Raw genomic sequence first — 14322 nt, 5'->3', positions numbered from 1 at the left:
TTCTAACCCGTTAGCTACTACATCTGAGTATAGTTGATCCCATAGCTCTTCAATGGCGCGTGGTACCCCTTTGTTACGAAATTTTTTAGCTTCAAGTTTCTCCTACACAATATCATATACTATTAAATCAAACAAAATATTATCTTTTCTTTAATTTACCAATTATGACTACGTGAGAAAACAACTAACCTTGATTTTTGTCTTTCACCACTCATTAAAACAATCAAGCTTTCCAGTTATGTAATCCTAACCTAAGCTAGTTTCAGATTGCTTCAAACCTTTCCAAATTCTCCAATCTCTCTTCATTTGATCATACTTGTTTTTTTAACTTCTATAATTATTAACTTTCTGATTAGTTATTGCCTCAAAGTCTTTGGCAATGTCTCGCCATTTGAATAGTTGATTGCGACCAATCTTAGCAATGAATGCCAAACACAGCTCCAACAATACAATCGTAAAATTGTTTGTCCAGTTAAATGACTTTCCCTCCACATCATCAATACCTTTGATTATTTGATTGTCCACATCATCATTACTTGATTCCATCTATAATATATAAAACACACACATTATAATACTACTTTAAGGTTTTAAGAATTAAAATAAAATATCGACAATTTGTTCTATTTCATTTGAAACAAACACAAAAAAAATAGAACTGAAGCAACGTTTCTAATCATAATTCTATAAATAATAGGGTAGACAGAACCGAGAACAGAGAAATGGGATGGACAGAACCGAGATCAGAGAAGCCCTAAACCCAACCTAGAATTCCCATTAAACAAATAACCTAGAATTCTACTAAACAATCTTCACAAAATTAGCAAAACAAATGAGAACCATAATGGCTACCAAATTGAAACAGAAGAGAAAAAAATTGAAATAGTTAAAATAAGAGGCAAAATTTTGCAAAATTAGAACCATAAACAAAATCCAAAAAAAATAAAAAAGAAAAAAGATTTTGGGTACTTACCTTGATATGATGGGTTGGAAAAACAAAGGAAGTCCAATGGGAGGGTCGAAACTACCTTGACAATGGCCTTCAATGGAGATGGAGGAGAAACATGCTCAGGAGAAGCAGAAGGGGTGTCAGGCGTGAAATGAAAAAGAGCTAGGTTTTTTGGGTGGGGTAGTAGCTTTCATTTGCCCCAATTATTAGGGGCAAAAACAGAAGAAAAAAATTGACAGATCCTTCCCAAAGACAAACGCTACTTGCGGTAGCTTTCCAAAAGCTACTTGCAAAAGACACAATCTCCAAAATAATCTCCTCCTAATTTTTTTACCACTAAACAGCTCTAATAGCTTATTGACCAAGTCAATAAGACACAATCTCTTGTTGCCAAACAGTGCTTTAATCTTATTAAGTCCTTAGGTTAGAATTAGTCTACAGTGGGAGGTTATACAATCCTAAACTGATTTAGGGAAGAAAAATAAATCCTAAACTTAGTTTCTTTTTTGGAAAAATTGCTTCAAGGCCCCAAAATTCAAGTTTCAATGTGCCTCAGCCCCCCAATTTCCCCCAATGTGTTGCAGCCCCTCTAATTTAAAAAAATCCATGCCCCTCTCCCCAAGTTCCAATGCAACCTCCTCCAAAATCTCGGTTTTACTCTCTCCTCTACACCTCCCTCCTCCTCCTCCGGTCCCCCTCAGCCCCTTCCCCCGCTCCGCCTCCCTCCTACACCTCCCTCCTCCTCCTCTGGTCCCCTCCCCCACCTCCCTCCCCCGCTTCGTCATCGGCGCCGTCCCGAAGAACTTCGCGTCTCATGTTAACTATTATAGTTAACATGTTAACTATTATAGTTCACACATTGAGCTCAAAATATATTTATGAAATTATAATAGTTAACATGTTATCTATAACAGTTAACATGAGCTGGAATGAGCTGGTATGAGAAAGAGAAAGGGTAAAATTAAGATTTTAGGAGCTAACATGTCTAATTATGAGCTGGCATGTCTAATCATGAGCTGTAATCATGATGGAGGGCCCTGGACACAGTTTTTTTTTTAAAAAGGGGCTGCAGCACATTAAAAAAATATGAGGGGCTGGGGCATATTGGAACTTGAATTTTGTGGCCTAGAAGCAATTTTCCTTCTTTTTTTCCTCAAACACAGAGTTTACCTTTTTAACCACGTTGGTATCCACTGACCAGGTTAATGAGGAGTTGCGAAAAAGCCCTTAGATCTCACAAAAGATTGACATGATCATTGGCCTGATGCAGGTTAGCTAGATAAGTTAGGGGAGGTTATTGGTAAGGACAAATTGGGGCCAAGTGGGAAAATTGTTCAAATAGAACAATTTTATCTCTTTGGGAATTTTTGAGTGAGGTAAAGTGGGATAAGTGAGATAATGAGACAATTTGAGCATTTGATTTGACAATTTATATAGGATAATTGATGATGTTGCACCTTATTAAAATATAATTTTATCAATTAACTTCTAAATTAACTTATCCAATTGGTTTATTATATTATTTAGTATATTACTATAATATAAAGATTATTTTACTTTAAATTAAAATATAATATGTGTACTATAATTATTAATTAATATTATTAATTATTATATTCTATTATATTATATTAGCATGTTGTACTATATAATAATTAATATAATATAAGATCAATATATTTAATATAATATTTTAATAATATAATATTTAATATAATACATTATTTTATTTATACAAAAATATAATATATTATACTATAATTACTAATTAATATTATTAATTATTATATTATATTACATTATATTAGTATGCTACATTATATAATAATTGATATAATATATGAACAATATATTTAATGTAATACTTTAATAATATATTATTTAATTTAATATATTATAATATAGTATCATAGGATATAATGTACTTTATAAAATATTATAATATTTTACTTTATTCAATGTAATATTTTTTAAAATTTTATATTAAAATTAAAATATAATATAACATATATATATTACATGATAATTACAATAATATATATTAAAAGGTATCATGTTATAGTATAATATATTATATTATTTCAAACTATAGTATTATATTATATTATATCATAATATTTTACTAATATTAGTAATTATTATATTATATTATAATAGTATGTCATATATATAATAACTATAATAATATTTTATAAATTAATTATATAATAATATATTATATAATAATATAATATAATATAATCACATAACATGATTTATATTATATTATATTTTATAATTAAATGTAATATACTAACATATTTATTACTTTTAATATGTTATATTATATTATACTATATTATTATATTGGTTTAATATATTACACTATAATATAATTACTACAATAAAATATCAAGTATAATTAATATAATATATTATATAATAATATATGTTATTAAAATATTATATTATAATAAATATGTTGTTTATTATATAATATAGTATGTGATATTTGTTAGACCCTAGAGGGGGGTGATTAGGGTCTTATGCTAATCTAATCCGATTTTATGCCAATTAAAACTAATTAATAAATTATTCTTGTAAGATAAATATACAATATGTTATGAGCAAGAATATGCAATATAAACAAAGAGATATATCCTATATGGTGAAATATATGCAAGGATATATAAACAACACAATGGTAAACAATCTAAACTAAAGATACAATTGTGATAGGGTAATATAAACAATACAAACACACAATATGATCACGGAGTTCGGACCTTCCATCCTACGTCTCTGCTCCCCACTCCCGGGGAGAAATCCACTATCACAACCGGGTTTTTTACATTCATTCGAATAACGTTTACACCTCACACTCGGTTTTCTAGCTAACCGAAAACTTTACAATCAACACTCTTGCAATCTCACTCTACACCCTCTCAAGTGTTGGACCTAGACGTCTCCCTCAAGTGCTTGGATACAACCTCTCCTTAGGTTCGTCAACCGGCGCCACTCCTCTTGGGACGATCCTCGACTTACACCACACACTTTTCTCGGTGTACAAGTGTATTACAAAGTAAATCTCACAATAAACACAATACAACAAATGATTGTTCTCTAATATGGATGAGAAGATAATGTAAGCTCACACTCAATTGTTACAACTCTCACCAACCCAAATATATAATGTATGCAAATACAATAAGCTCAAGTGGGCAGGGGCGTAGCCAGGGCAGTCTTGCCCTGGGCAGCTGCCCAGGGCAAGAAACTGCCCCACTTCACCTCCCCCTCCCGCCTCCCCTCGCTTCCCTTCTTCTCCGGCCACTTCACCTCCCTCTCCCGCAGATCCAACCTCCTCTCCCTCCTCTTCCAGGACCTTCATCTCAACAATCCCCAACCCCTCCTCCCTCTCCCGCGCCTCCCTCCTCTCCCTCACCGAGCTCCTCTCCCTCCTCCGTCGCTTCAAGTCCCTCACCGCCGACCACCTTTATTTTTCGTCCAGGGCAAAAAATATTTCTGGCTACGCTACTGCAAGTGGGTATGTGTAAACAATGAGTGAAATCAAATCAACTAAACTCAATATAAAACTAGCTTTAATAAAATGATAATCAAACAAATAGATGTAAAGTTAGAAATAGAGTTTAGAAAACTTCTCAATAGATCAAGAGGTAGAGGGGGAATAGTTGAATGCCCAAACACCAATAGATGATCTCCTCAAGCTCTTGTGAAATTGATTTCACAAACTCAAACTTCCAAATGCTTAAAAGTTTCTTAAACAAACTTAAACCAAACTTAAACCCTTGTTCAAAACTCTTTAAACATGTTTTAAAAACACTCTCTTAGTTGTTATGAGAACTGAGATCAATGGGGTATTTATAGCCTCCCAAAACCTCAACCAAAAACCCAAAAAAAAGACCAAAAAGCCCAAACAAAAGACCAAAAAGCCCAAACAAAAGACCAAAAAGCCCAAGAGAAAACAACTCAGAAAAAGAGCCGTTGAAGCAGATTTAACTGTTCGGCGGTCGATCGCGGCGGTCGACCGCAAGCAGCAAAAGGCAAAAATGAGGCTCTGGAAAACAGGCGGTCGACCGTGGCGGTCGACCGTGGCGGTCGACCGTGGCGGTCAACGATCGACCGTCACGATCGATCGCGAGCCAACAAAAACCATACTGAGTTTTTGAACTCAGGACGGTCGACCGTGGCGGTCGACCACAAACTGATATATGACTTGAACAGGTTTTGAAAACAGTTTTTGTGACCTGAAAACCCTGTTTAAAAATATCAATTAAATTCCAAAAATTATGAAATTTTGGAAAATAATTGTAGACATGATAATAAACATGCTATAAAAACTGGTTTTTAAAAAGGATCTCCCAAATAAAAAATATTATTATTTTGCAAAAATAGTCCAAAACATGAAAATGTAAACATATGAGTTTTGACATTTTAGCTTAACCATGTTTTGAAACATTACAAAATAATTTTGTAGACTTAAAAAAAGATGTAAACTATTGTTATGAAGTCTATAAACAATGAATATATTATTTTATAAAAATACACATATAATGCATTAAAACATGATTTCATTGAACTAAAAAAATTGATATTGATGAAATCATATATATGCATGTAAGTATGAAACAAAAATATATTTTCTAATTATATTCAATTGTTTCATATTAAAACTTGAAAACTATCAAACCAAAACATATATGTATATATAACTATATATATACAAAACAAAAATGTGTATGTGTGTATATGATTGAGCTTAAAGTATCAACACACATAATATAAAACCTAAACTAATTATACCTAAGCTTGTGATCTTCAACGAAGCTCTATCTTGGTACACTTGCGGATGAAGCTTGAACTTGGATCTTTAACTTGAATTGCGTAGCTTCACTTCACAATTCCGCCAACCTCCATTGGATATGATTGTGAATGCATAATTCCATCCATCCTCCAACCTGTTGTTTGCCTAGAATAAATACGAAAACACAAACACTGGACAAACAATATTAGATGTAAATTGCTTGCTAAACATCATCAAAATAAGAATGCCAACAATATTGCATAACAATATATAATAAATATCATAAAATAAATTATGCATATAAATTAAACTATAATAATATTTTATTTTATTACATGATAATATAATATAATATATTGAATATATTATTACTTTATATTTTATCTATCATGTCATATATTTATAATATAATTATTATGTATTAGTTAAGTAATACAAAAAGGTTTGAAAATTATCCCAATTGCCTTCAAAGTGGAACAAAATCATTCCAATATGGAGGATGAGGTAAATTTTTACTATTGTGACAAATTTTTTGTATATGAGTGAGGTAATTTTATCCCAAGTGGTGAAATTATCTCACTAATGTTCTAAAAAACCAATAACACAAAAATGTAATATCATTGTTCCGTTGTCCCAATGAATACCGCATATGACACAGAACATAGCACACGAACTTATTCAAATGTACGAGGACATTATCTATATCTATGTGGCATTTTTCTTATAAGTCTTTCTAAGTGCCAATATATTTGGACAATTTTTTTTTAATACGCAGTGTAGATAGACAAGTTACATGGACTTTATAGTTTTGGAAAAAAAAATTATAATTTTACCCATAAAATTTGAAAAATGCTCTAAAACCCATGGTCAACTCCTTGGGCCTCAAGCAAGCAGCTCTCCAACGGCCGAGCGAGGCGATCGGCCCACACCAGGAAATGACCATAATACCCTTACCCCAACCTCTTGTCTCTTTATAAAACCCGTTCTTTTCCGAGGGCAAGAAGGGCAAGATGGTCCTGCCATTGGTGAAGCTCGGGACGCTCGCACTGAAGACGGCCTGCAAACCCATCGCGTCGAGGTTGAAGAAGGAAGCGGGTCGGCATCCCAGGTTCCGAAATTTCATCGTCAACATCGCTCAGGTCAAGCCCCTCACTTTTTCCAATTTTGCAAGTTTTACCCTTTTTTTTTGTTGAGAAAGTGGCAATTTCTAGGGTTTTAGACTCTCCTCATTCTCCTCATTCTCCACATCAAAAGAAATTTCCGCCTGTTCGTTATCAGTTTGTGTCTGATTCTTTGATTTGGTGATCACGGGTGAAATCTTGAGGAGTAATTTTTTTTTTAACTTTTTCCCTTTTTTATTTTGTTACGATTATTAGGGTTTATTTTGTTGTTGTAAGCTTTATACCTGTTGTTAATATTGGATTTCCAAATTTTCCCTCAAATTGTGTGACATTCTTTGATCTGGTACGTACATTGAAATCTTGATGAATAATTTTAAACTTTTTTTTTTGAATTTGTAATCATCCAGGAGTTTGACTGAAAAGTGAGCAAAAAACCTTCTCATTGGGCAAAATGGCCATATTGTTATATTTTGTAGAGGTTTGGTGACATGTTGGCAAGGTTTTAAATATCGGTTATCGGGGATTTATCGGACGGTCAAAATCCTTATCGGATAGCGGAAATCGGGGATATATCGGGGATAAGTAGTATTTATCGGAGCGATATACTGGATCATGTATATATAAAATATAATAACTAAAAATGTTATCTAACCATGCTTAATAAAATATAATAACTTTATTTATTTCATCACATCATAAAATTTTATGCCTAACATCAGTCAGTTTTATTTTTGTTGCAGACTTGAGTTCAAAATGACATCAAGATTCCAAGGAATGAATGAACTAAAGAAGACAACTTAAAACAACAATTGTAAACTATCTGCAGATCCAAGTTGTAAAACTAATTGCAGATATAAGTTTGCTATAAATTAATTGCAGTGAAAATTAACTGTAATTAAAATTAAATTTGCTTATACATTACAGTCTCACAAATATTTTCTTAAAATTAACTACAAGACTTGTAACTAATTTCTTATAAAGTCTTACAACAAGTCACAGTATTTTAACACAGATATATGGGGAAATCCTAAAACTACATAGAAATTCTTACAGAAAAGAGTTATAACTATTAAGTTATGTATGATGAAATTGACAAACATAGATCAACGTGTCTTTTCAAAGAAGAAAAAGAAAAAATGGAAGAAAAAGAAAAAAAAATAAACTTAAAAGGAAAAAAGAGAGAACAGTAATCAGAATCAGAGGAGAAAAAAAAAGAACTTAAAAGAAAAAGAAAAAAAAATGAACTTAAACGAAAAAGAGGAGAGAACAGTAATCAGAAATTCAGAATAGATGAGGTGGGAGGCAAGCTTAAAAGAAAAAGAAAGAAGAGAAAAAAATGAACTGAAAAGAAAAGTGAAAAAAGAAAGTCGAGGTCGGGGAGGCGAGTATATACCTGTTCGAAGAGGAGCGAGCGATGACGGCGAATGCTAGGGAGCTGCGAGGTCGAGGAGCTCTGAGCTGCGGAGCTGCGGAGGTGAGCTCTGAGCTGCGGAGGTGAGCGGAGCTGCGATGTCGGGGAGCAACGATGATGAGGTTCACGAAGTCGAGGCGAGGTTCGCTGGAGATTCATGAAAGCGAGACCGCACGGGGTTCACGAAGGCGAGACCGCACGGGGTTCACGAAGTCGAGGCGACGAAAAGGCGAGGACGAAGAGGCGACGACGAAGATTTGCTGGAGAGCTTCGTCGTCGACGACGAGGCGATGAAGAGGCGAGGACGACGAGGCGACGAAGAGCTTCGTCACGACGACGAGGCGATGAAGATTTGCTGGAGAAAAAGGCGACGACGAAGAGGCGACGACGAGCTTTGTCGGGACGAAGAGGCGAAGAGCACAGCTGCCAGAGATTAGGGCTTGAAGGTCTGGAATCGGGTTTGAGACTTCGAGCTTTCGTTTTATTGTGAAAACGGGTCGGGTGGGTTTAATATCTCAGCAACCTAATTCACTCACAAACCCGATAAACCTGACAAAAAATGGAAGTTATCGGGCGCTATTAGCGGTTGTCAGCGATAAATCGCCAATAATTGGTCAAAAACGCTAACCGATTACAATTTCCTGTTATCCTAGCGGCAACCTGAAAATTCCGATAAATCACCGATAAATCCCGATAAATCGCCGATATTTAAAACACTGCATGTTGGTATATTTTTTCTTTTAGTTTTGTCAGATTGGTATATTTTGTCGACTCCGGCGTCATATAGGCCTTAAGTTTGGCCGGAGTTACTGTTCCGACCAGTGCTGACGGGATTTCTTACATAAAACCCCCTTCATTAAAACCACATCATGCTCCTAACCCCCTCCTCCTCCTCCTACTCTCCCTCCTCATCATCCTCTTCAACCTCCCCCTCTCCCTCCTCCTCATCATCCTCTTCCTCCTCCTCATTAAAATTGGGTTGGGATCACGGGCTTGATGATGAAGAACGCTAATAACATTTGAAGTTTTTACCTGCAACTCTGGAAGCACCCTGGAGCAACATAACACTCACAGCCCAAAGCATCAACTCGAGCAGGAAGAATCCCCCAATCCACAATCCCCCAATCTTGGCTCAAAACCCACATCCAAAATCACATTCCCTAGCTTCAACCTATGATGCAAGATCCCTGGGCTACACTCAAAAGTGCAAATAGCTCAACCCTTTCACAATGCCAACTGCAATCCGATGTCTTGCATCCCATCCAAGGCTCAATTGGAGATCCCTTTGCTGAATTGAGTAATTGGGAGGATTAGGGTTGGTTCAAGAGGGTAAGTTGGAGGGTGTTGGTGGCAATTTTGGTGGAAAAGCTGACAGGGCCTTTGAGAATTGGGGTGTGGTTAGCAAAGAGGAGGAAGAGTCCAATGAGGAGGAGGGAGAGGGGGAGGTTGAAGAGGATGAGGAGGAGGAGGGAAATGGGGGGAGGAGGAGGGGGTTAGGAGCATGATGGGGTTTTAATGAGCAGGTTTTATGTAAGAAATCCCGTTAGCATTGGCCGGAACAGTAATTCAGGCCAAACTTAAGGCCTATATAGCGCCAGAGTCGACAAAATATACCAATTTGACAAAACTAAAAGAAAATATACCAACATGTCACTAAGCCTCTACAAAATATACCAATCTGGCCATTTTGCCCTTCTCATTGTTATTAAAGAACGGGCTAATTAGCAATGTGCATTCGTTTTGTCACGTGATTTGAGGAGGATTTGAAGTGAAGCAGTTCAATCGACTCGAAACCGACAGTTGATATTGTGACTAATGATAATGAGTAATAGAGGGGGAGGATCTGAGATTTGAAGTAGCAAATGTTGAGTTCATAATGTTATAGCTGTGAAAAATCAAAAAGAATTTTTTGATTGAAATCTTGTTTAAACCTTGACTTAGACCCCATACCGATGATTTTAATAATTAACTATGAACCGCTGAAACCATTGAAACTCCCATACCTCTACACTTTAAGAAAAATAGGACTTTGATTATTACTAATTTGACAACTTTTAGCTAGTTCTCTTCGTTGCTTGATTCAGACTGTCACATATCCCTTCTACTACAATTGAATTCCTCGCAAAACACTAACATCATTTTGAACAAAATGGTATATTTCTAACAACGTGACACATGTCACACACTCCATTCATAGCCCATCTAGATGGTAAATTATAGTTCAACTCAGCCATTCAATGTCATGTGTTTCATAGGCAATGGCAAGCAAGAAAATTTCTGCGTCTTGTTGAGAAGTGAAACCCATAGCTGAAGAAACCTGTGTGCCTAGATTTACTTGTATGAAAGTGGTCAGGAACACTCATCCATCTATCACGACACAAATACGCTCTTCCGTAAAATTTGATCTATAGAAGAGTTTCAGCTGATGAAGTTTCATCAAACCAGTGAAAGACAACATCAACAACAACAAGAACAACAATATCAACGGCAAAGCCTTTATCCCAAAATTTTGTGGTTGGCTACACGAATCCTACTCTACCACTCATTTCTGTTGAGAGCTATTTCCTCCACTAAATTAATCTATCATATCTGGACAGTTTCTAACCAAGTGCTCTTAGGCCTATCTTTCTCAATTATATAGTCTTATCATGTCCTAATTGGTGCATTTAATATGAGTTGCACATGGACAATCTATTTCAGGTGATCCTCTCTCATTTTATCCTCAATAGGTGCGGCCTCTAGCTCCCAATTGTCTATCATAACATTCTCATTTCTGGTACACTCATTTTTTTGAACATGCTGTTTTTTAATTTCGCTGAAAAAGAAAAAACAATTGTTGTTGAATCGTTATCATCAGTCTGACAAACAAATTCTTGTTTCTATTAGAAAACCAGAAATAATCATTTTGCATGTCTCCAAAGGAATGATGATAGGACTGGAACCTAGTATCAAGTATCAACATGATTTGATCTGAAAAAGAATCATGTGTAAAATGGTATGCACTTCAATCTAGGTTGAGGCTGGAAGTTCTAAACTATCAGACTAGGTTTTTACTTTTTAAAGTTGTAGAGTGGACTGTATTTAGGAGAACCTCAGGAGACAGGTCACCTAGTCCTGGAACTTTTCCTTGTGTACGATGTGATAAATCCTTGTTCACTTGATCAAGGTGCTGAGATAAAAGGAAAGACAGTCTGGCAGCTATACAAGAAAGTCATTGTGTTTTCATATATTAGCTTTTCTTTTAAAGGGAAATCTGATAACATGTTTCTTCTATTTCATATTACTGCATGTGTTATAGTGAGCACATGATCTATCTATTCATTTTCACTTGTTCTATGTATATGTTTAGGCAACAACTTTAGACATAAATGATCTTACATTCTAATTTGAATGTAGATTATTCTGTTTATGGTCTTACATTCTAATAGGAATGTAGATTATTCCGTTTTCTATGGTTAAGTTCCTTTCTTTTGTGGATACTACTATAACATTTACCCGTCATAATCACTAAGAGTTGTGAATAGTTTCTTTTCACTTGGGAGTCTGACTAACTTTTTTCAATGCACTTTTCTGCAATCAGGCTAATCATCGCATCACCACTACCATACAAAGACGCATTTACGGGCATGCAACCAATGTAGAGATACGGCCTTTAAACGAGGAAAAAGCTGTTCAAGCTGCTTCAGAACTCATTGGAGAGCTTTTTGTTTTTTCGGTTATCATCATACTTAAATTCATTTTCTCTTGTTCACTGTTGCCTGGTTTAGATTAATGTATTGGTAGTTTTTACTGCCCGTTACACTGTTTCCCAGTTTTGCATTTGTTTGTATATGCAAAATAGGCAGCAATGTAACTGCTTACAGCATTATATACATCTTTTTGAAGCTGCTTTGTTCTACTTGAATCAGCAGAGGAAATTGATTTTGTTCAGGAGTATTAATTTTGGTCTTTGTCTTATTAGGTTGCAACAATCGCACTGATTTATGAGGTGCAGAGAAGTGCTAAATCAGAAGCTAAAAAGGAAGAAGCCCGCAGGCAAGAACTTGAGGTAATATGTAATATGGCTTTTTGAATCCTTTTTTATTCCTTTTTCCTGAGGAGAATCTGAAACTGCCAGACTTTATTGTTTGTTTTCTCTTACAAAGCTTACTGCTTTTTTCTGGAATCAATAAGCATTCATTTGTCATCTTCTGCTGTAGCCAAAAATTAACTTCTAGCTGATTTGCTATTTCATATAACATAGATTACGGAAGAATGTGCCTTTTTTCAGTGGAGCATGTAACCAAACAGCTTCATTAAAGAGATAGATCTAGCTCATATATATGGATTCTAAACCTTTATCTTCTATACTATTGTTTAAAAGAAGCCCCTCTTTTGGTTTGTTTGAGCTTAATTTTGAATTCTGAATATTTCCTCATATTTGTAAAAAGGGATATCAACTCACACTTGGAAAAAATTAGTGGAAGTGCCCTCATGCCTGTGGAAATATTCTTTTGCAAAATTCCAGAGTGAATGACATTGCAACCTTGAGCAAAGAGAGGAGGTGCCAGTGTTTTACTTTTCTATCACCAAGTCACAGCGATTGTCTAATTACACATTTTCAAAGCGCCATTGTTAATGGAATTTAGTGACCTGGACTACACATGAGTTAAAGGTTCCGTTCTTTTAGGTGTAGAGGCTTTTCCACCGTAGTTGCTATGTAAATGATTTCATGAGTCTTGAACTATTGGGCATCTCCAGCACTCGTCATGATGAATTGGTATGATCTATTGTTACTTTTGCATTTTCTAGAGTATCCTCCAGGCACTCATATAACAGTGATAAACCATTCATGCTGCTTAACAGCCCTGATTGGACCTAATTCATCTGTATTCAGTTTTCTCATGCAAGCTTCTGCATATCTATGATATTCTATTCATTTGAGGCAAATTTGCTCCAAATTTGTTATCCATACATACAGAAGATAATATTAACCTGCACCTCGGTCTGAGGAATAGCTTTCTAGTAGGATTTTAGAAAAGAGAAGGATCCTTATTCATATAGGATTCGGAATAGAAGTTCATAGAGTTCCAAGATTTTCCAGAAAAGTTGCAGTATTCTTCTTATTCTTGATTTATCAAGTTATTCGGTAGCAGTTAACTGTTAATAAAGCTATGGGTTTCACAAAATATTTCTGATTTGTTTATAAAGTAGTAATTGTTTAAATAAAAAAACTTATGGCTTTTATAATTGTGTAAAACTGTAAATAAAGAAATATGAATAGTAGAATTTACCCGCCAATGTGGTTGCTCCTTTTATCTTGCATTGTTTTTTACATTAATTTTTTTTTCAAGGCTATGAAGCGAAAGGAAGCTGATCTAGAACAAGAGTTGGAGACACTGAAAAAGAAGCTAGAGGAAATAGAACAACTTGCCAGAGGGCGAGGACTTTCGGGTATTCTTAACATCAGGCACGGCAATGGCAGCAAGAACCCAACACCTGCTTGATGAAGTCATAGCTGTGACAAATTCAAAAGCAAATGATATTCGAAAATTTGATGTAAATGAATCGAGTCTTTTGCTGTTTCTGTACTTTACCTGCCATTTCCAATGCATATTGCTGCTGAGTTTTTGTAGCAGAAATTCACTTTTGGGTTCACTTTGAACCTAAGCCATTTTTGAATGATGAATAAATGGTTATCTTCAAGATGATCATGACATTTTGTATGGTGAAGTCAAACTTACAGTTTGTATAAAAAAAACTATGGCCTTTGCTGTTTTGGATTTGATTTGAATCATTCCCTTCTCAAGTTGCTGTGAGGGGAAAACTTCAACTCCCTGGCTGTTTTCTTTTTCTTTTTTCTTTTCTTTTCTTCTGCCCTTTTATCTTTACCTATTTTTTTGACTTGAATTATGCTACGTTGCTACTTAGATGTATATTTTTCTGTATTGTATGGACTTAGAGCATCTCCAACAGCGTCTTCATCTTCTCAAAATACTTAATTTTGGGGAATATAAAGTTATTTTTAGGTCTAACAATTTGTCCTTCTCATTCCCTAAAA

At 35.0% G+C, this 14322-nt stretch overlaps 1 protein-coding gene across 1 annotated transcript; it reads left to right on the top strand.

Moving 5' to 3' along the window:
* LOC109845595 (optic atrophy 3 protein homolog) lies at nucleotides 6640–14049 on the top strand. The gene is made up of 4 exons (XM_020414867.1): nucleotides 6640–6889; nucleotides 11863–11997; nucleotides 12244–12330; nucleotides 13616–14049. Exons 1-4 carry the CDS (start codon nucleotides 6761–6763, stop codon nucleotides 13766–13768), a joined length of 504 nt encoding a protein of 167 aa, XP_020270456.1. The 5' UTR covers nucleotides 6640–6760; the 3' UTR covers nucleotides 13769–14049.

This window comes from Asparagus officinalis, chromosome 6, assembly GCF_001876935.1.
Source record: "Asparagus officinalis chromosome 6, Aspof.V1, whole genome shotgun sequence".
Taxonomy (NCBI): domain Eukaryota; kingdom Viridiplantae; phylum Streptophyta; class Magnoliopsida; order Asparagales; family Asparagaceae; genus Asparagus; species Asparagus officinalis.
Note: the sequence above shows the minus strand (reverse complement) of the source record. Positions and strands in the feature narration are given on the sequence as shown.

What these genes read in the sequence shown, in the direction of transcription:
- LOC109845595 (XM_020414867.1), top strand. Translation starts at nt 6,761, where the DNA reads ATGGTCCTGCCATTGGTGAAGCTCGGGACGCTCGCACTGAAGACGGCC. An exon ending in TCATCGTCAACATCGCTCAG is followed by an intron (nt 6,890 to 11,862) that starts GTCAAGCCCCTC and finishes TTCTGCAATCAG; the next exon opens with GCTAATCATCGCATCACCAC. An exon ending in GAGAGCTTTTTGTTTTTTCG is followed by an intron (nt 11,998 to 12,243) that starts GTTATCATCATA and finishes TTGTCTTATTAG; the next exon opens with GTTGCAACAATCGCACTGAT.